The sequence below is a fragment of the Heterodontus francisci genome, chromosome 29 (assembly GCF_036365525.1).
Source record: "Heterodontus francisci isolate sHetFra1 chromosome 29, sHetFra1.hap1, whole genome shotgun sequence".
Taxonomy (NCBI): domain Eukaryota; kingdom Metazoa; phylum Chordata; class Chondrichthyes; order Heterodontiformes; family Heterodontidae; genus Heterodontus; species Heterodontus francisci.
In genome coordinates, this window is record NC_090399.1 from 15,462,193 (window position 1) to 15,486,167 (window position 23,975).

Below are 23,975 nucleotides of genomic sequence, written 5' to 3' on the forward strand. Positions count from 1 at the left end.
CCCCCTTTCTCTCTCTCTCTATCTCCACTCTCTCTCTCTCTACCTCCCCCTTTCTCTCTCTCTCCATCTCCACTCTCTCTCTACCTCCCCCTTTCTCTCTCTATCTCCACTCTTTCTCTGCCTCCCCCTTTCTCTCTCTCTCTATCTCCACTCTCTCTCTCTCTACCTCCCCCTTTCTCTCTCTCTCTATCTCCACTCTCTCTACCTCTGCCTCCCCCTTTTCTCAGCCGTTGTTTCCTGTTCATGTGTTCCAGTTCCGGGCGATGAACTCGTGGATTCGGTGCGGTTGAAGCTGCGGCCGGTGAGAGACCGAGAGCGGGGATCCGGGGATGGGCGAGGCCTGGTTCTGGTGTCTGACTCTATGCACACTTTGTGGCAGATCGGAGTCGAGGAACAGATCAAAGACCCGGAGTTTTTACTTAGTCACAGAGGTTCAGGCTGCACGGGGGCCCGGGGCTGAGGCTGCACGGGGGCCCAGGCTGCACGGGGGCCCGGGGCCCAGGCTGCACGGGGGCCCGGGGCTGAGGGTGCACGGGGGCCCGGGGCTCAGGCTGCACGGGGGCCCGGGGCTGAGGCTGCACGGGGGCCCGGGGCTGAGGGTGCACGGGGGCCCGGGGCTCAGAATGCACGGGGCTCGGGGTTAGTTTGGGGGAATGTTGAGGCTGATGTTGTGCCCCTGGCTTGGGGCTGTTTGATTTGAAGAGGGAATTCGCCTTATTTTAAATTTCTTTCACTTTTGTATCTTTTATAATTTTGCATTTGCCTACATGACATCAGAGACTGCTCTTCAGAAACAATCCATTGGCTGTAAAGACTTTGGGATGTGAAAGGTGTTCCAGAAGGGCAGGTTCTTTTTCTCAACAATGAGAGTTACTCTGTGCAGCGACTTATGGTCAAAGGGAGTGAGATCATTCACCCCACACATTGACCAACACAGAGCTGTCCTGTACCTTTGGATGAGGAACCAAACCTGCTCCTGGACTTCCCTGTGCAGACTAGTTCGTGCTGATCGGAGATGGTTGCCACCTTCAAAATGGACAGTTTTTTTGTTGGATCAGGGTGTCAGTGGATGCGGAGCAAAAGCGGGTCAATGAAGTAGGTGTGCAGATCAACCAAAAAAAATCAAATTGAGTGGTGGAACAGACCCGAGGGGCTGAATGGTTTCCTCCTGCTCCCAAATTCCTGTCTCACTCCTTCCGGAGCTGGACCAGGCCAGAGCAGAGAAGTCGTTCGGGTTTTGCTATTTACTGGAAGCACCAGTGACCAGCAAACCTCTCTATTAAGACACGAAATAGACGTTAAAGGAATGGACTTCTAATATGTAAGCACTCCATAGTACAGGTGAAGACAGCCTGACAGTCCAGCCAAGCTGCTGCTGAATCAAAAGAATGGTGTGTCAATTCAATTGAAAGCAGCACAATCAAAAGACCCCTATACACGGGGGAGGGAAGTAGGGGTTTCAGTTTGGTGAGTGGGCTCTGGTAGTATCGTCAACATTGGGCAGCTCCAAAGTGTGAGATTTTTCACTTGTGAACTGTACTTCTCACCGGGCTGAAATCAGTAAACCGGGGGTGGTGGCGGTGGTGATATTGCAAGCGCCGTGGAGGCAGCCAAGCTACCAAATCTCTCTCAATCCTTTCTTTAACTTATTTTCTTCCTTTCCTCTCTTTATCCCCATGCCTAGCTGGAGCAAAGCAAACACACATCCTGGGGGGCAGGCCTGTCCCACTCTTAATAGTGCTGGTGAAAGCTGTTCTACTGAAACTGTTGGCCTCTTTTGAGCCAGAGGGGCACCAGGAATTACCAAGACTGTGGCACTGTGTACGACAGCATAATTCTGAGGTGCAAAAGCAGGATACAGTGATTTTTATGCCAGTTTTCCTAAAAAGCTGCGCATCTTTTATTTTATTTCACTCTCAGGATGGATATGTCGCTAGCAAGGCCAGAATTTATTGGCCAGTTCTCATTGCGGTGGTAATGAGCTGCATTCTTGAACCGCTGCAGTCCTTCCAGTGACGGAATCCCTGTGGTGCTGTTCGGGAGCCCCAGCGACGATGACGGAATGACAAATCTTATGTTCCAAGTTGGATTGGTGTTTACCTTGGAAAGGTGGTGGTGTCCCCATGTGCCTGTTACCCTTGTCCTTCCAGGCGGTAGAGGTCGTGGGTTTGGGAGGAGCTGTCGAAGGAGGCTTGGCGAGTTGCTACAGTGCGTCTTGTAGATGGTACACACTGCGGTCACGGTGTGCTGCTGGTGGATTTACATTTTAGACATTTCTGGGATTGGTCCAAAGTTGGATGGATCGGACTAGAATTTGTCACTGAGCCACATCAGGAGATATCTGGACTGAGGACTAAAAATGTGCTCAAAGAAGCATGTTTTAAGGAGCTTCTTAAAGGAAGAGAGAGTTTGAGAGGCAGTAAGGTTTAGGCAGAGAATTCCAGAGCTAAGGGCCCAGGCAGCTGAAGGCAGAGCCATTGATGGTGGGACAAAGGGAGTGGGTGATGAAAGAGAGGCCAGAGTAGGAGAGAAACACATGGATCTTGGAGGGTTGTTGCGTTGGAGGAGGTTACAGAGATAGGGAGGGGCAAGACATGGAGGGATTTGAACACAATGGATTGAAAATCATGGGCAGTCTTCTTATTCTTTGGCCTCCTTGTCTCGAGAGACAATGGGTAAGTGTCTGGAGGTGGTCAGTGGTTTGTGAAGCAGCGCCTGGAGTGGCTACAAAGGCCAATTTTAGAGTGACAGACTCTTCCACAGGTGCTGCAGATAAAATTGGTTGTTGGAGCTGTTACACAGTTGGCTCTCTCCTTACACTTCTGTCTTTTTTACTGCCAACTGCTAAGTCTCTTCGACCCGCCACTCTTTAGCCCCGCCTTTATGGCTGCCCGCCAGCTCTGGCGATCGCTGGCAACTGACTCCCATGACTTGTGGTCAATGTCACAGGACTTCATGTCGCGTTTGCAGACGTCTTTAAAGCGGAGACATGGACGGCCGGTGGGTCTGATGCCAGTGACGAGCTCACTGTGCAATGCGTCCTTGGGGATCCTGCCATCTTCCATGCGACTCACATGGCCAAGCCATTTCAAGCGCCGCTGACTCAGTAGGGTGTATATGCTGGGGATGTTGGCCGCCTCGTGTTGGAAATATGGTCCTGCCACCTGATGCCAAGGATTCTCCGGAGGCAGCGAAGATGGAGTGAGTTGAGACGTCGCTCTTGGCTGAATACGTTGTCCAGGCCTCGCTGCCATAGAGCAAGGTACTGAGGACACAGACTTGATACACTCGGACTTTTGTGTTCCGTGTCAGTGTGCCATTTTCCCACACTCTCTTGGCCAGTCTGGACATAGCAGCAGACGCCTTTCTCATGCGCTTGTTGATTTCTGCATCTAGAGACGGGTTACTGGTGATAGTTGAGCCTAGGTAGGTGAACTCTTGAACCACTTCCAGAGCGTGGTCGCCAATATTGATGGATGGAGCATTTCTGACATCCTGTCCCGTGATGGTCGTTTTCTTGAGGCTGATAGTTAGGCCAAATTTGTTGCAGGCAGCCGCAAACCTGTCGATGAGACTCTGCAGGCACTCTTCAGTGTGAGATGTTAATGCAGCATCGTCAGTAAAGAGGAGGTCCCTGAGGAGGACTTTCCGTACTTTGGTCTTTGCTCTAAGACGGGCAAGGTTGAACAACCTGCCACCTGATCTTGTGTGGAGGAAAATTCCTTCTTCAGAAGAGTTGAACGCGTGTGAGAGCAGCAGGGAGAAGAAGATCCCAAACAGTGTGGGTGCGAGAACACAGCCCTGTTTCACGCCACTCAGGATAGGAAAGGGATCTGATGAGGCACCGCTGTGCTGAATTGTGCCTTTCATATTGTCATGGAATGAGGTGATGATACTTAGTAGCTTTGCTGGACATCCGATCTTTGCTAGTAGTCTGAAGAGACCACGTCTGCTGACGAGGTCAAAGGCTTTGGCGAGATCTATGAAAGCAATGTAGAGGGGCATCTGTTGTTCACGGCATTTCACCTATAGCTGGCGAAGGGAGAACAGCATGTCAATGGTGGATATCTCTGCTCGAAAGCCACACTGTGCCTGAGGGTAGACACGCTCAGCCAGCTTCTGGAGTCTGTTTAAAATGACACCAGCGAAGACTTTCCCCAATATGCTGAGCAGGGAGATTCCACGGTAGTTGTTGCAGTCACCGCGGTCACCTTTGTTCTTATAGAGGGTGATGATATTGGCATCGTGCATGTCCTGAGGTACTGCTCCCTCGTCCCAGCACAGGCAAAGCATTTCATGCAGAGCTGAGAGTATAGCAGGCTTGGCACTCTTGATTATTTCAGGGGTAATGCCGTCCTTTCCAGGGGCCTTTCCACTGGCTGGAAAATCAGTGGCATCACTGAGTTCTGATTTTGTTGGCTGTTCGTCCAGCTCATCCGTGACTGGCAGATACCAGGGATTATCTGACAAGCTTCCTGCCGAGTGCAAAGACCCACCAGATTCATGGGGTCTCGGGGGAAATTCTATGCTAGTGTATGTGTGGTGCTGCATAGTGTGTTGTATGCTTCAGTATCGGGGTGCTTTGTTGAAGGTGGTCCTGGGAGCTGAGCAGCGATGCACAGCCGTTAACTGCACCTTTTCTGAGGGTTAACTGTTGGGTTAGCTCACTATTCCTTGTCGTGTCTGAAGTGTGTGGTTGCATACTGTCATGGGCTTGTTCTTGGGCGTGTTGTGCGGTTGGTAAAGACTGTAACTCTTCCAGCGCCTTCTGCTGAATAAACCGCCAGCGTGCTCAACCGTCATGCCCCCATTCCGCTCCGCACCAGTCTTCTCCCACCCCCACCCCCGCTGTCCTCCTCCTTGCTGTCTACAGCTCCACAGACGCTGGGCTACTCACTCTGCTATCTCACCCAAGCAGCTATTTTCGCTTCGACGCTTGGCAGTTGGTGGTGAGGAGTGGGGGGGCTGGGGGTCTTCACAGCCAAGTCTGATCCTGTCCTCACAAAAAACAAAAGAGGAAGTGCTGGAACTACTCAGCAGGTGTGGCAGCATCTGTGGCGACAAAAGCACAGTTAACGTTTCGGGTCGATGACCTTTCATCTGAACTGGCAAAGGTTAGAAATGCAATAGGTTTTAAGCAGTGAAGTTAAGGGGGCGGGGAGTAGGGGGAAGAACAACAAAAGGGAAGGTCTGTGATCGGGTGAAGGGCAGGAGGGATTAAATGAGAAAAGGTTTCATGGGACAAAGCCAAGTAAAGAAACAAAAGCTGTGTCTGGATGAGCAGCCGTCAGATGGGGAGTGGGAACCTGGCTGATTCCCTCCCCTCCCCTCCCCTCCCTTGCCCCGGCCAGTGCTCCCCCATTCCCTGTCTGAGAGGGTGTGAGCACCAATTCTGATGCCTCCAGTGGGAAAACAGTAACCCAGCAAAAAACTGCTCAGAGAACCCAGCAACCTCTTGATCTGTGTCCCTGGATGAAGACCACTCTGAGCCGTCCCTTTTCAGCTGTCGTATAAAATTATATAGAGTTAGAATTGGAGAGCTGAGTGCAGTTATGTTCCCCACCCTTGTTTTGCAGAACTTGATTCCGACTGTTCCCTGTGTTACTGGTTCTGACGTGACCCATGAAGATTCAGAGTCTTCGGTGAAGTACTTCTGAAGTGTCGTCGCTGTTGTAATGTAGCTAACGCGGCAGTCAGTTTGTGCACAGCAAGATCCCGCAAACAGCAATGCGATTGTGACCTGATAATCTGTCTTCGTAACAATCGGCCAGAACAACGGGGAGAACTCCCCTTGTATGTTCACCGGAGAGCGCAGACGGGGCCTTGGTTTAACGTCTCATCTGAAAGGCGGCACCTCCGACAGTGTGGCGCTCCCTCAGTACTGCAGTCAGCCTGGATTCGTGTGTTTTGAGTCTCGAGTGGGTCTCCACCTCACCAGCCTTTTGACTAAAAGGTGAGAGTGCTACCCGCCGACCCTGGGTCTTCAATGAAGGTGCACCAAGGCCGAGTGTCAGGAATGCATTAAGTAAATACTGAGGGCTTAGTGTTCAGCATGTCCCCTAAACCCTCAGGGAGCCCAAAGGTTCAGCCCCTCTGTTTCCTCAACGCGTCACCTCTGGCCTCCAGGAAGCTGCTCAAGTTTATTCACGCAATGGTGAAAAATATTCATTCACAAATGAAAAAACAGCCCCAGGGTGCACCTCCTAAAGCCACGATTCTGTCGATGAGTGAATCTGCTTGCCCACGCCCAGTCAATGTGATGCCTCCCATTGTGCACTATCCTTTGAGGCGGGCTGTGTTGTTTCAATGACTAAGCTGCTGCTGTCAGCCTCCCTCTCTTCATCTGATAGGAAATGGTTTGGTTCCTGAATCAGCCAGATGAGATTCAAATGATGGAAGACTGTGAGGAGTTCCCCAGAACTGGGAAGGGGAAAAGGCAATAGACCCTGACAAGTCTATCCCTTTCTGAGGAATCTCGATCCCTCTTCACACCGTACCTCTGTCTTCTTTCTCTCCGTTTGCACATCTAAATGCCTCTTAAGCCCATTTATACAAACATATGAAATTAGCAGGGAAAGGCCCACTGGTCCCTGAAGCCTGGCCCACATCACAATGGTCGGAGAATCCTGATTAGACTCGGCATCCCTCCGCTCCCCACTGGGAGAGGAAAGCCAACAGCACAAAAATTCAGGACCACAAAGGGGAAAGAATACTCTGGAAAATGTCCTCTCTTTGCCACCCTCAGGCAATCGAGACCAGTCCAGTAGATTACATGCACCAAGCGATGTCTATGAAGCCACTCGCCGAGGAACAGGCGTGGGCTGTTTTAGCCCGTAGGAGCTGCACCCATCCAGGCAAGTGGGAGGGTATTCCATCACACTCCTGACGTGTGCCTTGTAGATGGTGGACCGGCTTTAGGGAGTCAGGAGGTGAGTTAACTCGCCACAGAATTCCCAGCATCTGACCTGCTCTTGTCGCCACACTGTTTATCTGACTGGTCCAGTCAATGATAACCCCCAGAATGTTGATGGGGAATTCAGGATGGTAATACTATTGAATGTCAAGGAGAGATGGTTAGATTCCCTCTCGTTGGAGATGACCATTTGCTTGGTGCAAATGTTACTTGCCACTTATCAGCCCAAGCCTGAATATTGTCCGGGTGACCCCCGATTGGCCGAGCTCTAATTTCAAGGTTATGCCCCCCCCACCCCCAACCAGAGGGAACAGTTTCTCTCCACCCTATTGACTCTTTAAGCAACTTATTGAAACACTTCCACTAGATTCCCCCTTAATCTTCTGTATATGATGTGATCTCTGCACCAGTCCAGCCACCTCCAGAAGGCAATACAGACAGTCAGAACCTACCACACCAGCTGGCTCATTCCTCTTCCTTCAGCGCCCTTCCCCGGTAACGTATTCCATAACTCTGCCCCTTTTGATGGTAAAGGTTCCACCTGACTCCCATTCTTACTGCTCGCTTCCCAAATTTTACCTCATTTCCCCATCACTCCCCCCCTCCAGCATTTGAACCCTTCGCCTCAGTGAACAGTTTGTCAGGATCAAGCTTGCACAATTATCCCGGATAAGCTGGAAAACTTCCTTTCGGTTTTCTGGACGTTAAAAAGAAAGCAGCCCAGTGTGGTGCCAGTTTGGCTCAGTTGGTAACACTGGCTTCTGGAAGAGGAGGTTGTGGGTTCAGGTCCCGCTCCAGACCTTGAGCACATAATCTAGGCCAATGCTGCACTGTGGGAAATGCCACATTTCGGATGAGACGCTAAACCAAAGTCCCACGTGCCTGTAAAAGATTTCACTTTTAATGATATCTCCTGGTCAACATTCATCCCTCAAATAAAACACCTAAATAGATTAACTGGCCATTCACCTCACTGTAATCTCGGAGACCTTGTTGTGTTCAACATTCCCCCGCAGCCCTTAGAATAGTCAAATAGCCCATCCATACTCACTATCAAAGCTTGCACATGAAAAATGGAAGAAGGACTCTCATTTACACAGTGCTGGTCATAACTTCAGTATGTACCAAAGCACTTTCCCGCCACTGAACTACTTCTGAAGAGGACTCACTGTTGTTATGTAGGAAACACAGTGGCCAAGTTGCACACAGCAAGCTCCCACAAACAGCAATGTGACAATGACCAGATAATCTGTTTTCATGATAATGATTGGGCAAAAATAATGTTGGCCAGGACACAACTCCCCCGCTCTTCTTCGAATTGGAGCCATGGGATCTTTTACATCCACCTGAGAGGGAAGGCGGGGCCTCAGTTTAATGTCGCATCCGAAAGACGGCATCTCCAACAGTGCAGCACTCCCGCAGTACTGCGCTGGAACGTCAGCGCAGATTTTCGCACTGAAATCTCTGGAGTGGGACTCGAACGCACAGTCTTTGAATTCAGAGATGAGAATACAACCCACTGAGCTACAGTCAACACTTGGAGGAAATTGGGGCTGGAGAAGGGCAAATAATTTTTAATGGTGCTTTTCTGCATGTTTGCCTGAAATTGTTTGCTCCTTTCTCCCCCGCCCCAACCATCAACTGAATTGAATGTCCTCAGTCAATCTATTGAGGGATGGTGAGTATCAGTGAATGCCAAGCTTTCTTCTAGCTGGTGCCTTTAACTATTTTAGGCTAAATGCAGAACATTCTTCGTAAGAGCTGGCACAGACTCAGTGGGCTTTAATGGCCTCTTTCCGTGCTGTAATATTCTATAACATAACTCTGTGCCTGTTTCCAATGCCTCTTCTCTGGTGTCTGCACAGGGAAATGCGTGACTTCAGTCAGGCGTTGGGCAGTCTGAGACTCGGCCTCAAACACAGCCCCTTCAAAGCCACATTGCTTGTAAGTTAGTTTTTGCCTTTATTCTACAATGAGCTGATCTCCTGTCGAAACAAAGTCTCCCATTTTCATGCACTCGTCCCTCTGCTTGTCTCTTAGCAACTGTATGTCCGTGGTGAACTAATAGAGGTCTTCTAAAATTCTGAAAGCGTTTGATAGTGTAGACCTGGAGAAGATGTTTCCAATTGTGTGTGGGGGAGACCAAAACAAGGGGCCATAAGTATAAGATAGTCACCAATACTAGGGCGGCACAGTGGCGCAGTGGTTAGCACCGCAGCCTCACAGCTCCAGTGACCCGGGTTCAATTCTGGGTACTGCCTGTGTGGAGTTTGCAAGTTCTCCCTGTGTCTGCGTGGGTTTTCTCCGGGTGCTCCGGTTTCCTCCCACCGCCAAAAGACTTGCAGGTTGGTAGGTAAATTGGCCATTATAAATTGTCACTAGTATAGGTAGGTGGTAGGGAAATATAGGGACAGGTGGGGATGTGGTAGGAATATGGGATTAGTGTAGGGTTAGTATAAATGGGTGGTTGATGGTCGGCACAGACTCGGTGGGCCGAAGGGCCTGTTTCAGTGCTGTATCTCTTTAAAAAAAAATACATCCAAAAGAGAATTCAGGGGAAACTTCTTTAGCCAGACAGTGGTTAGGATGTAGAGCCAGCCGCCAGAAAAAGTGGTTGAGGAGATTATCATAGACAGGTTTACAGGGAAGCTCAGTCAGTACATGAGGGAGAAAGGTAGAGAAGCATAACAGAGGCAAAATACTGCAGATGCTGGAAATCTGAAATAAAAGCAGAAAGTTCTGGAAATACTCAGCAGGTCAGGTAGCATCTGTGGAGCGAGAAGCAGAGTTAACGTTTCAGGTCTGTGACCTTTCATCCAAAAGCATGACCCCGAGCATGGTCGCTTGCCATTTCAACACACCCCACCCCCCCTCCCCGCTCTCATGCCCTCATTTCTACCCTTGACCTGCTGCAGTGTTCCAGTGAACATCAACGCAAGCTCGAGGAGCAGCACCTGATCTTTCCATTAGGCACTCTACAGCCTCGTGGACTCAACCTTGAGTTCAGCAATTTCAGAGCATGACTGGCCTTTTTTTGTATCTTTTTTTAATTAATTTATTTTTTAACCACTGCCTGTTTTTCATGTAGTCAGAGCTGCTCATTATTCTGCCATTAACACTCTCTCTGAACTGATGCTTTTTCTTTCACCACAAGCATGAACACTCTCTTTGCCTTTGTCCCAAGACAGCTTTGTTATTTAATCTCTCCTGCCCTCTGCCCTATCACACACCTTCCCTTTAGTTCCCTTCCCCACCACTGCCCCCCTCAACTTCACTTGCTTAAAACCTAATTCTTTTCTAACCTTTACCAGTTCTGATCAAAGGTCACAGACCTGAAACGTTAACTCTGTCTCTCTCTCTCTCTCTCTCTCTCCACAGAAGCTACCAGACCTGCTGAGTATTTCCAGCACTTTCTGTTTTTAATTTAGGAATAGAAGGATACGCTGATGAGGCTAGATGAAGAGGGCTGGGAGCATAAATACCAGTATGACCCATTTGGGCTGAATGGCCTGTTTCTGTTCTGTAACATTCCACATAATTCTCTTTTTTGTCTTCATAGTGTTGTAATATTAAGAGACTTTAATCTATTTAAAATAAACTGGTTAAAGGCTCTGTTAAATGACTAAAAATTATTACAATGAACAGTTACCAGGCTCTGGTCTTTTTCCACCTCTGCTATCTCTGTCTTTGTTTGTATGTCACTCTCACACTTTTCTCACTTCAACACTATGCCCATTTGCTTTCGATTCTCTTGCTCGCTGTACTTCCTTCTGCCAGTCTCTGCATTTCCATTGGAGGGAGCGAGGCTGGTTGGAAGGGAGGGAGGGGAGGTGATCACTACTGACAGAACCTTTCTGTGCTTTACGAAGACTAAGGTCTGCTGTGGCATTGCTCAGCATGAGCAGTAGCAGAGCGTGGGTATAGTAGCCCAGTTATGTTACTGGATGAGAAGGGAAGGAGAAAGAAATGAAAGACTTGCATTTGTATCGCACCTTTCACAACCTCAGGACCTCCCAAAGCACTTTACAACCAATGAAGTAAATTTGAAGTGTAGTCACTGTTGTAATGCAGGAAACGTGGCAGCAGATTTGTGGGGACCAAGCTTTCCCCAAACAACAACGTAACAATGATAAGATAATCTGTTTTAGTGATGTGGACTGAGGGGTAAATATTGGCCAGGACACCGGGGAGAATTTCCCTGCTCTTTTAATAACATCATGGGATCTTTTAGATCCACCCGAGAGGGAAGATGTCTCATCTGGCAGACAGTGCAGTGCTCCCCCAGAACTGCGCTGGGCGTGTTAACATAGATTATAGACACCAGTCTCCGTTGTGGTACTTGAGCTAGCAACCTGCTCATGTAAGAGGTGAGAATGCTACTGAATAATCCACGGCTAACACCCGAGAGGAGAGGAGGAGAGAGAGTGGGTGAAGAAGAAGGGATCTGTTTTCTATGAAACAAGTGTTTGCCATCAATTCCACTTCTAGTACATTGTTTAAACCTACATTACCTGATCTTAGCTGTTATGGGGAGTCAGGATTGTCCCCTCCAAGCCATTTGGATGACTGGATAGAGTTCTGTGAATGCTGTATCTGGGTTCGAGAAAAGTCTGTCCTGAGCAGGACAGTTAACACTCCAGGTTGGAGCCAAGCGATACAAACAGGACCCTGTCCCATTGGATGTGGAGTGCACCCAAAGACATTAGGGGGAGTATGGGATGCAGTTAGATGTTTGACTGGGTCAGTTAGATTAGTGGAGGGAGCAGCTGCACTGGGAGCAAATTACCTTTGTTTGGGGGCGGCGCAGTGGTTAGCACCGCAGCCTCACAGCTCCAGGGACCCAGGTTCAATTCTGGGGACTGCCTGTGCGGAGTTTGCAGGTTCTCCCTGTGACCGCGTGGGTTTTCACCGGGTGCTCCGGTTTCCTCCCACAGCCAAAGACTTGCAGGTTGATAGGTAAATTGGCCATTGTAAATTGCCCCTAGTGTAGGTAAGTGGTAGGGGATATGGGATTACTGTAGGGCTAGTATAAATGGGTGGTTGTTGGTCGGCACAGACGTGGTGGGCCGAAGGGCCTGTTTCAGTGCTGTATCTCTAAATAAAATAAAATAAAAAAATAAATAAAATACTGTCCTTGTCTGTGAAGCTAAGGTTAAATAGTTATACTGGGGATCTGCCAGCATTTCAGTGGCTGAGGGAAGGGAGTTGCTGTCAGTGCCTTCCTGACCCGAGTTGTCAGTTTAGATGCACATCACCTGCTTACACTTGTGAATAACTGGCGCACCGCTTAATTGCACAATAAATGTTTGAAGGTCCCTCAGCTCTGAAGGTGCTGTGAGCTGCTTGATTAAATGCCACCGTCGCACATAATGGTTACTTGTCATTGGCTCTGGCCGTCTGCTGGATTCTCGTGAGGCTTATTGACTGGGCTGTGTGGAAATAGCCTGCGGATCCACATAACTAGCAGTACCTCACAGAAGGAACTATGTGGAAATAGCCTGCTGATCGCTCTCATCCTCTCTTATCTCCTGTAGGCTCTGCTTTTCACCCTGTTGATGTTCTCCAGCCTGAGGAGTGTGGGATTGAGACTCTTCTCCATGGCGACAGAAAGCTACGTGTCCGGGACCCACTCTGCGGCCTTCGTTACGTGCCCCAACCTGGAGGTTGCCAAAGACATTGCACGGTGAGACAGGAGCTGTTTCATCTGCCGCTTTCCGGGTTCTTGTGTCTAAGTTGGTGGATGATTTATCCAATTCCCTTTTGAAAGTTACTATTAAAACTGCTTCGTCTGCCCTTTCAGCTGGTGCTTTCCAGATTATCTCAGCTCGCTGCAGAATTTTGTTTTCCTCGTGTCGCCTCTAGATTTTTTTTAAACAATGCTCTTAAGTCTATGGCCTCTGGTTACCAATCCTCCCGTCAGTGGAAACTGTTTGTCCCGATTTAGTCTACTAAAAAAGACCCTTATCATTTTGAGCACCCCTATTAAATCACCCCTGGACCCACTCTGCCCTCAGGAAGTTGGATAAGCACATGAAGAGAAAGCATTTGCAGGGCTGCGGGGAAAGGGCAAGGGCGTGGGACTAGCTGAGTCACTCTTGCAGAGGGCCAGCACAGACACAACAGGCCGAATGGCCTCCTTCTGTGCTGTATCCATTCGATGATTCTATGAGAACAACCCTGGCCTCTCCAGTCCCTCCTATCTGTAATATTAAACCGCAAACTTCTGCTAACTGTTCCCTTTGAAGTTTAATTTTCAGCGAGCCTCAAAAGTATGAGATATATGTGTATATATCATCAGTTCCAGCTTGTCTCCGTAGCACTTGGACCCCTGTGTCAAAAGGTTCTGTGTCCGAGCCCTTTTGCACAACTTGAACACACCATCTAAGCTCGCACCTCAGTAGAAGCGCCGAAGGAGGCCTGCTTTGACTGAGCTGCCAATTTTCTGATGAGACTTTAAATCGTGGTCCCAATTACCAACTGAATGGGAAGGATACTAGAACACCTTTTCGGAAGAAAAGCAGGAGAGATCATCTGATGTGCTGGTCTGACACCCCATCCCTCAACCCACTCCGTCAGAATCGGCTAACTGGCCGCTCGTAACGTTGCACAGAAATTACAAAATGGGAACAGGCAGCTCGGCTCAGCCAGTCTGTTGTTCTTTACACTCCACACCAGTAGTGGGCCCAATCCCTTTACGCACATCCCTTCACCTCCCCCCCCCCCCCCCCCCCCTTTCCATCAACCACTTATCTAAGCTGTTCCTGCATGTTCACAAACTCTCTGCTTCAGTTACTAATTACAGTCGTGCGTTCCACAGCCTCAAACCTTTATCGATGAGACGGTGCATGAAAGAGGCCGTTGTTTGGTCCTCTGTGCCAAAAAGAATGTTTTCCTTCTCTCTGTCCGTTAATGTTATGTCTGTGTCCCCACAATCTAGATCCCTCAATCACTGGCAGCAGGTTGTTGTTGACAACTCTGTCCCTTCATAATTTTAAACCTCTACTAAATCGCCATATAATCTTCTTTGTGTTTGTAGTTCCACTCACCAGGCAGCATCGGAATGAATCTGCCTCAACGTCTTTCCTCTAGTGTGGAGCCCAAAGCTACACACAAGACTCCAACCACGGCCTTACTGAGATTTTATATCGATTCACCGTTGCATCTGTTACGTTCTGTTTGTCTGGTCACGAAACCCAGTATTTTTACTGGGCTCGCATAAGTGGCCCTTATCCACTTGCGGTGCGGCTTTTAATGTCTAGTAAACGTGAACCACGCCCGAATCCATCTCAACCAGCTTTCCCAAAATGTTTCTGCAATGTGAGCATCATTGACAAGGCCAGCATTTGTTGCCCATCGCTAATTACCCTTGAGATGGTGGTGGTGGTGAGCCACCCTCTTGAACCGCTGCAGTCCATTTGGGGTAGGTACACTCACAGCGCTGTTAGGGAGTGCGTTCCAGGTTTTTGACCCAGTGACAGTGAAGAAACGGCGATATAGTTCCATGTCAGGATGGTGTGGAGGGGAATTTGCAGGTGGTGGTAGTCCCATACACCTGCTGCCTTTCTCCTTCTAGTTGGTTGTGGTCACGGGTTTGGAAGGTGCTGTCTAAGGAGCCTTGGTGAATTGCTGCAGTACATCTTGTAGATGGTACACACAGCTGCCACGGTGTGCCGATGCTGGAGGGAGTGAATGTTTAAAGTGGTGGATGGGGTGCCAATCAAGCGGGCTGCTTTGCCCTGGCCGGTGTCGAGCTTCTTGAGTGTTGTTGGAGCTGCACCCATCCAGGCAAGCGGAGAGTATTCCATCACACTCCTGACTTGTGCCTTGTAGATGGTGGACAGGCTTTGGGGAGTCAGGAGGTGAGTTACTTGCTGCAGAATTCCCAGCCTTTGATTCTTGTAGCCACTGTGTTTATGTGGCTGGTCCAGTTCAGTTTCTGGTCAATGGTAACCCCCAGGATGTTGATAGTGGGGGATTCAGTGATCATAATGCCATCGAACATCAAGGGGAGATGGTTAGATTCTCTCTTGTGTGAGATGGTCATTTCCTGGCACTTGTGTGGCATAAAATCTTACTTGCCACTTATCAGTCCAAGTCTGAATGTTGTCCAGGTCTTGCTACATGCGGGCGCGGACTGCTTCAGTATCTGAAGAGTCGCGAATGGTGCTGAACATTGTCCAATCATCAGCAAACATCCCCACTTCTGACCTTATGATGGAGGGAAGGTCATTGATGAAGCAGCTGAAGATGGTTGGGCCCAGGACACTACCCTGAGGAACTCAGACTGAGTATGGACAAGCAGGTTGCTGAGTAAGTGCTGCTTGATAACACTGTCAGTGACACCTTCCGTCACTCTGCTGATGATTGAGAATAGACTGATGAGGTAGTGATTGGCCAGATTGGATAAATGAAAGCAGCAATTCATGCTTTGCGATGCACAGTGGCCGTTGTTAAGGAAGAAATAGCAGGACATTTAGCAAAACATAATGCAATCAAACAGAGTCAACATGGTTTTATGAAAGGGAAATCATGTTTAACAAATTTGTTAAGAGTTCTTTGAGGATATAACAACAGAGTGGATAAAGGGGAACCGGTAGATGTTGTGTATTCGGATTTTCAGAAGGTGTTCGATAAGGTGCCACATGAAAGGTTATTACATAAAATAGGAGCTCAGGATATTGGGGGTAATGTGTTGGCATGGATTGAGGATTGGCTAACACACACAGAAGGCAGAGAGTTGGGATCAGTGGGTCTTTTTCAGGTTGGAAAGCTGTAACTAGTGGGGTGCCACAAGGATCGGTCCTAGGACCTCAACTATTTACTATCTATATTAATGACTTGGAGGAAGGGACAGAGTCTAGTGTATCCAAATTTGATGACGATACAAAAATATGTGGGAAGGCATGTTGTGATGAGGACACAAAGAATCTGCAAAGGGATATAGATAGGTTAAGTGAGTGGGCAAAAACTTGGCAGATGGTGTTCAATGTTGGGAAAGTGTGAGGTAATCCACTTTGGTAGGAAGAATAAAAAGGTAGATTATTATTTAGATGGAGGAAGACTACAAAATACCGCAGTACAGAGGGATCTGGGTGTTCTTGTTCATGAAACTCAAAAAGTCAGCATGCAGGTGCAGCAAGTAATTAGGAAGGCAAATGGAGTTTTGGCCTTTATTGCTAGGGGGTTAGAGTTTAAAAATAGGGACGTCTTGTTACAACTGCACAGGGCGTACAGTAATGAGGCCACACCTGGAGTACTGCGTACAGTTTTGGTCCCCGTATTTAAGGAGGGATATACTAGCATTGGAGGCAGTTCAGAAAAGGTTCACTAGGCTGATTCCTGGGATGAAGGGGTTGTCTTATCAAGAGCGGCTAAACAGGTTAGACCTTTATTCATTGGAGTTTAGAAGAATGAGAGGTGATCTTATAGAAACATATAAGATTTTAAGGGGGCTTGACAGGGTAGATGTTGAGAAGATGTTTCCACTAGTGGGGGAATCTCAAACTAAGGGACATAATTACAGAATAAGGGGGCACACATTTAAAACTGAGATGTGAAGGAATTTCTTCTCTCAAAGGGTGGTGAATCTCTGGAATTCTCTGCCTCAGAGACTTGTGGAGGCTAGGTCACTAAATGTATTTAAGGAGGAGGTAGATAGATTTTTGAAATCTCGGGGAGTCGAGGGTTAGTCGGAGCAGGCCCGAAAGAGAAGTTGAGGACTGGGACAGATCAGCCATGATCTTATTGAATGGTGGGGCAGGCTGAAGGGGCTGAATGGCCTACTCCTGCTCCTATTTCTTGTGTTGTGTTCTTGATAGTTTTTTGCTCTGTTTAAACCCTCCAGGGGCGTTGTACAGAAGAAGCTGGCTGCCTGTGTGAACATTGTCCCACAGATAACATCTGTGTAAGTGAGTCTTTGATGGAATAGACGGACGGTACACCCAGAAACAAGCCATTGGACGCAACCAGTCTGTGTCGGGATTTTTACATCCCATTTCTCCACTTTCCCATTCTCTCTCTGACCCTGTCTTTCCTCCACTTAACCCCAATCGAATCTTGAATATTGACCACTCACAGCTCCGAGTTAAATGACCAGTCAATCTATTTTACTGATATTGGTCTTTGGATATTGGGTACAGGACGCTGGACGGACACCTCGGCCATGAGATCTTTTTATCTCTGCATTCATGGGATGTGGGCATCCCTGGCCAGGCCAGCATTTATTGCCCATCCCTAAGTGCCCTTTGAGAAGGTGGTGGTGAACTGCCTTGATGAGCTGCTGCAGTCCCCCAGCTGGAGAAGGTGCTCCCACAGAGCTACTAGGGAGGGGATTAACCTATCAACCTGCAAGTCTTTGGCATGTGGGAGGAAACCGGAGCACCCGGAGGAAACCCACGCAGACACAGGGAGAACTTGCAAACTCCACACAGGCAGTAGCCAGAATTGAACCCGGGTCACTGGAGCTGTGAGGCTGCGGTGCTAACCTTTGGCTCAGCGTTGGAAGGGGGGGGGTATGGTAGCAGAGTGGTTATGGAATGATGAGCCCGAGGCCCAGATGAACGAACCAGCCACATGCGTTCAAATCCCACCATGGCAGCTCGGGAATTTAAGTTCAATTAATTAATTAAACCTGTAATGAAAGTTTACTTTCAGTAATGAAAATACAGGATTGTCATTTTTTTTTTTAAAAACATCTGGTTCATTGATGTTCTTTAGGAAAGGAAACCCGCTGTCTTTACCCAGTCTGGCCTGCATGTGACTCCAGACCCACAGCAATATATGGTGGACTCGTTACTGCCCTCTGAAGTGGTATAGCAAGCCATTCAGTTGTATTCAAGAAGGCAGCTCACCACTGCCTCCTCAGTGCAGGTTATGAAGTGAATCTGTGAGCCGCTGATCTGCTGACACTTTGTTGAAGTAGTTGAGCGGGGGGGGGGACCCCAAACGTTTTGCCGCACTCTTAGTGGCAATGCAACGTGTCCACTGACATCATCAGCCCATGTCACTTCATTTGTTGTCAGCCGTGGCTCAGTGGATAGCATTCTCACCTCTGGGTCAGGAGGTCCTGGGTTCAGGTCCTGCTCTAGGAACTTGAACACAGAAATCGAGGCTCACACTCCAGTGCAGTACTGAGCGAGTGCCACACTGTCGGAGGTGCCATCTTTCAGATGAGACGTTAAGCCAAGTCTGTGCTCTCCGGTGGATGTAAAGTATCCCGTGACGCTGTTTTGAAGAAGAGCGGGTGAGTTATCGACAGTGTCCTGGCCAATATTTATCCGTCAGCCAACATCACAAAAACAGATTATCTGACCGTTATCACATTGCTGTTTGTGGGATCTTGCTGTGTGAAAATTGGCTGCCACATTTCCTACGGTTACAACAGTGACTACACTTCCAAAGTACATCATTGGCTGTAAAGAGCTGTGGGACATCATGATGTGAAAGGCGCTATATAAATGCAGGATTTTTTTTTTTCAGAGTGCGTGCTTTATTTGGTTTGATGTTTTGATCACGCAATATTTTAAATTCCTTTCTTTCCATCTCTAGATACGAGTGGAAAGGGAACGTTGAAGAAGACAGCGAAGTTCTGCTTGTGAGTTTTCAGATTACAACACATCTTTTGGACAAATGCAGAATGAATGTGTCTGTGCAGAATTATATATTTAATATAAATACAGCACAGGTGGAAGCCAGATCTGAACAAGCCTGGGGCAATGAAGGGAGGGGGCTGATGGTGAGGTCAGAGAGGTTGGTTATCAGGGGGCTTTCGAAGATGCAGAGAGATGTGGTATGGGGAGGAGGTGTTTGCGGGGAGAGAGCTCCAGAGTGTGGGGCACAATACTCTTCTCCTTGGGGCACAAGAGATTAAGGAGAGATTTGATCAAGGTCTATAAGATTATAGAAAGAAAAGCTGCTCCCATTAGCTGAAAGTACAAGGGCCAAAAGACACAGATTTGAGGCTTTGGGCAAGAGATAGAGGAGGGAATGTGAGGAAGGATGTTTTTTTATGCAGCGAGTGCTGAGAATGTGGAACTCACTACCACAGCGAGTGCTTGACGTCAATAATATAGACTCATTGAAGGGGAGGCTAGATAAGCACATGAGGGAGGAGAGAATAGAGGATTATGCTGATAGAGTTAGATCAGGAAAGATGGGAGGAAGCTCGAGTGGAGCTTAGACTGGATGGGCTGAATGGCCTGTATGTCCTGTGCAAAACATGAGTTTGTTTAATAACTGTGCAGTTCCGCCGGGTGAAGGTGAAAACATCAGTCAATGTGTTTGCTCTTTAATTGTGTGCAGTTCTGAAAATCTTTACCTCGGTCAAAGGTTGTTTCCCTGGGAACGATGATGACATTTCATCTCATGCAGTTATGAGAGATGTCGTCATCCACTGCCCTGACTTTCGATATCACAGTGGAGATTGTCCCAATCCACCTGCAAACAGATCAAAGGAGCTTGGAGTGGAGGGTTTGACCAGCAGTTTGTGTCTGTTAGCTTTGACAAGAGAACTTGGGCTTGATCCCACAGCCTTTCTGCCACAGAGGGGAGAGTGCCAGGGCTGAGTCAAGCCCATGGCAGGGGATCATCCTCGGGATGCCTCCAATTATAGCAATTTGATCTGTGCCCTTAAAGGAACCAGCTGCACCTCAGCGATAGTGCATTGCGTTGGAGATGGTTTCACTCCAGCTACCTGTGGAACTCGACAAGAGTTAGAATTAGTGCTGGCTCATTCAGGAGAGGAGAGGAGAGGAGAGGCATAGCAGGGTAATGAAACAGAGAGAATGACGGGGACATGTGAGGTCGAGTGAAATAAATGACAGGAGCTTGAAGGGGTTGAAATTGGACCTGGGATGGGAATGCGAAACAGATGTGTCTCGTTCGTGGCCTGCTTTATGCCCTGCCCTCGTATTGGCAGCCACTCTCTTCAGCGGCACCGAATATTGGGCCGCAAATCCCATTTTGCCTGTTTTGTGTCCCGCACAGGTCCAATTTCACCCCCCCCCCCCTAAAGTCTGTTAATGCAGAAAATGCTGGGAGCTCTCAGCATTGCAGCCAACGTCTGTTCCTGTGCAAATGCTTCCCGAGCTGCATGAACGTTCCCAGCATTTCCTCCTGTTTTTTTTTAATGGAGGTTTCCAGCGGCCGCAGTACATTGGCTTTTATTCCGTCGATGTTTAAGTGTTAACTGATTTTCCGCGCGTTCTGGAATGTGTGAGCCAGCCTCGTGCTGCCTCTGTTGTTGGCACTGCACGGTGCCAGGTGGACTTCAGCTTGGTTCTGCTTCAACACAAGGTGGCGGTGGTCCAGCAGGGGTCTGTCTCCTCGTATAGAAGCTCCCAGGTTTGATGTGAAGGGTCCTGCGGTGACTGACTCCTGTGTCAGGGGAAACAGAGCACATCTGCCTCAGCTGGCTGTCGGCCGGATGGCAGTAACCCGGGGCTGGGTAAAACATCTGCTGTCGCTCCTGCGGGATGTACAAGCACGGTCGACGCCCAGTTTGAGGGTCACGATTCACTGAACTGCCATCAGTTCTCGTGTGAAGTAGCTGACTTGGACACAGCACTTGTAGCGGAGGACCAGCCTGTGTTTCCTTTCTGTCCACAGTATACAAAGTTTAAGAGTTAATGCCTCAATGGAAACCAGTTCACCTCAAAGATATTGACCTCCCACCTTAGGTACAGCAGAGCTGATGGGTCACTTTTCTGAGAGCATTGTGATTGGGATGGGGATGTTGGCTGAGGGACCGGGAAGTAAAATCACGACTGTTCTGTCGGCAAATACAGCGACCAGTCAGCACCCAGTCGCCGTATCACCAACAGCAGTGTGATAATGACCAGCTCATCTACTTTCGCAATGTTTGGACGAGGGATCAATACTGACCAGGACACTGGGGAGAACGTCAGCTGCTTTTCCAATAGTTTAACATCGGTTTAACCTCCATCCAAAACGTCTGACAGCGTCGCACTCCCTCAGCACTACCCTGGAAGTGTCGGCCGACGTCACGGGCTCATGTTTCTGGAGTGGGCCTTGATCCCATGGCCTTCAAACACAGGCGAGAGGGTTTAAACACTGAGCCAGGCAGGCAGTTTACGATCAAATCCGAAGCATTTCTTCAGAATAACAGTTCCTTTATTTTTTTTCTAAACAGATGATTAAAACACGAAGTAGCAAAGTTGGCGATTTAGCGGCGTACGTGCGGTAAGTGAGGTGACTCGGTTTGTCGCGTACTTGTGTGGGAAGAGGGGAGCGCGGCCCGTGGGACTGTTGTCGTCCGCTCTCTCCCCCGCCACGGAGTCTGTTAGGACTGACGGGCTGTCGCGAAGGAAGGCAAGGACAAGGATCACGGAACATGATCAATGCAGTGGCATCAGTATATGATTGCCCCCCCCCCACCACCCCCTACACACTGGTGGCTGCGTGGTGACTGCTACTTAGCGGACGTGGCTATGGCCAAAATACAGTGGGCCTGCCAGTGCGGCACCCCTTCAGTGCTACAGTGACTGGATTAGAAAGCCTGGCATCGCACACTCCTCTTACACACTCACCCTGGTGTTGGACAGAGCTGCTGTGATATTTCAGTTTGCAGCTCAATTCTTCCACACCGTCTGGAGCAAGGTCCCACTTCAATATCGGCCTGTGAACTCGTTGTTTTAAACGGGTGAACATATTTGCTGAAATGACAGCCCATTGAATGGTGAATGCTAATATCACGCAGCACAATTTCACCTCGGGAGGTTTGAGCCGAGGGCAGGTTGCATCGACTTGGCTTGCGTTCTCTCGAGTGTAGAAGATTAAGGAAGTGTCTCATTGAGATGTTTGAAGTGATTCCAGGATTTGATAGGTCGGATGGAAGCTATTTCCTCTGGTGGCGGAGTCCCCCAGACCTCAGGGGTGATGTCAGGAAGCACTTCTTCACACAAAGGGTAATGACGCTGTGGAACTCTCTTCACCAATAAAGCTGTTGAGGCTGGGGAGAGATGGGAAATGTCCAAACGCTGATTGATCGTTTTTTTGTTTTTTGTTGGGTATAAGGGTTACGGAATGAAGGTGGAATTGAGATGCAGATCAGCAATGATCTCATTGAATGGTGGGGAACAGGCTCGAGGGGCTGAATGGCCTCCTCCTATCCCTGTGACCAGTCTAGAAAGTGGGTCGTGGAGCTGTTTAGTTTAATGGTGTGACGTGTGATATTTCTCCCGTTCGTCTCCTCTCTTAGGTCAGTTCACCCGTATGAAGTGGCAGAAGTTATCAGCATGCCAATCGACCAGGGAAACCCACCGTACATGAAGTGGCTGAGCGAGATGGTGCCAGAATAAACTCCTGACCATTCGACCGGGGGAGGGGGAGGTACATGATTTGTAAGTGCAGTGGCTGCTGGAGATAGACTGTTCTCAAGCCTTGTGTGTTTTATTTCTGCCCTCACCCTGCCCGGTGCTTTGTATTTTTTGTTTTGTTTTTTTTTGCAGTCTCTCCGCTCCTATTTTTCCTCCAGCCCTGGAAAACCTGGCCTAATTCCTGCTTCCTTCTGAGGGCCCGTGATGAGGTTTGAAAGGCTTTCGTGCATCTGATTGCTTTCTCGCTTGCAGGCGAGACATCGACTGTGGTGAAAGGCCCTTGGCCAGAGAGAAGGGCTTGGTCTGATCATTCATTTCATTGCTGGATGGCCTGGCAAGCAGCAGGCACTGCGGTGCAGGACTTTGAGCAGTTTGGACAGTCCTGTGAGATGCAGTAGAAAGGAACGTGTCCTCCCTTCTTTATAATGTGCAGGGGCCTCACTAGCAGTGTCCTGTTTAGTGGTCGTCCCTCTGTTAATTTCTCATGAAAAATTCAATCTGATTTATGCTTTTTCTAGTTTTAGTTTACAATTTTTCTTTGTGTGTGTACAATAATTGATGATACAGTTACCCCCTCTCTCACCATCTCCATCTGCTGGTGTCCCTGTCTCACTGCACTCAGTTACCCCCTCTCTCACCATCTCCATCCGCTGGTGTCCCTGTCTCACTGCACTCAGTTACCCCCTCTCTCACCATCTCCACCCACTGGTGTCCCTGTCTCACTGCACTCAGTTACCCCCCCCCCTCCCCCTCACCATCTCCATCTGCTGGTGTCCCTGGCTCAGTGCAGATGGAGATGGTGAGGGGGGAGTGGTAACTGCAGTGAGAAAGGGACACCAGCAGATGGAGGTAATGAGCGGGGGCAATAACTGCAGTGAGACAGGGACACCAGCAGATGGAGGTAGTGAGAGGGGGCAGTAACTACAGTGAGACAGGGACACCAGCAGATGGAGATGGTGAGAGGGGGCTGTAACAGCAGTGAGACAGGGACACCAGCAGATGGAGATGCTGAGCCATTACTGATGGGGAGATTCTGTGTTCCTGAGAGATTGAAAGTTTCCAAAGGTTTGAGGAATTTACTTTATGTAAACTTGAGAAGCTTAATAAAAGAATTTCAATACAATCTGTGTTAACTGGCTAATTTCCAATTGTGTAACATTAAACTGGTTCCGGTTTGGAAAATTATTTTGAGTGATTAAAGGTACAGGCGCGTATCCATTGTCTCTCGAGATAAGGAGGCCCAAAAGAAAGAAAGAAAGGAAAATAAAACAACAGCATTAAATAAAATTCGAATCATCATTTACAAATAAAAACTCTGTAAATAAGTTGTGTTGAGTTCTTCATCACACAAATTATGATATCTCTATCTCTCAATTCTCTTTCTGTGCTGATATCTTCACTACGGAAGTAAGAGGAATTGAATTTTTAATCCAATTATCTTTTAAAAGTTAATATTGAATCTGTTTTCACCAACCTGCCAGACAATGATTTCCAGACCATAATAACTCCCTGCCTATTTGTTTCTCTACTCATGTTGCCTGCAGTTCAGAGATTTCTACTTATCTTCTATCACTGCTTTCTGATTCCCCTTTGCTATTGGAAACAGTCTCTCCTCATTTCTCCAAACTGAGGGAAAGATTTTAATTGCAGTTTATTCCTCCAGGAAAGCAGCTGCAGAGAGGCTGCTGGCTCCTGAATTTTGACAAGCGATGAACAAAAATCTCTCT

At 48.4% G+C, this 23,975-nt stretch overlaps 1 protein-coding gene across 2 annotated transcripts; it reads left to right on the forward strand.

Annotated features, from left to right (window-relative positions):
- The first annotated feature begins 211 nt into the window (after positions 1-211).
- Positions 212-23,371, forward strand: LOC137346159 (protein CutA homolog). 2 transcript variants are annotated; one of them, XM_068009508.1, is made up of 8 exons: positions 213-301; positions 5,577-5,953; positions 8,779-8,857; positions 12,448-12,596; positions 16,758-16,817; positions 18,461-18,506; positions 21,063-21,112; positions 22,131-23,371. In XM_068009508.1, exons 2-8 carry the CDS (start codon positions 5,796-5,798, stop codon positions 22,228-22,230), a joined length of 642 nt encoding a protein of 213 aa, XP_067865609.1. In that variant the 5' UTR covers positions 213-301; positions 5,577-5,795; the 3' UTR covers positions 22,231-23,371. The 2 variants fall into 2 exon arrangements, with proteins under 2 accessions (XP_067865610.1, XP_067865609.1); XM_068009509.1 differs by lacking the exon at positions 5,577-5,953 and having other exon boundaries at positions 212-301.
- Positions 23,372-23,975: the final 604 nt, after the last annotated feature.

Coding starts and splice junctions, on each gene's coding strand:
- LOC137346159 (XM_068009508.1), top strand. CDS start 5,796: ATGTTCACCGGAGAGCGCAGACGGGGCCTTGGTTTAACGTCTCATCTG. Junction 5,954..8,778: donor ACCAGCCTTTTGACTAAAAG/GTGAGAGTGCTA, acceptor GTGTCTGCACAG/GGAAATGCGTGACTTCAGTC. Junction 21,113..22,130: donor GATTTAGCGGCGTACGTGCG/GTAAGTGAGGTG, acceptor CTCCTCTCTTAG/GTCAGTTCACCCGTATGAAG.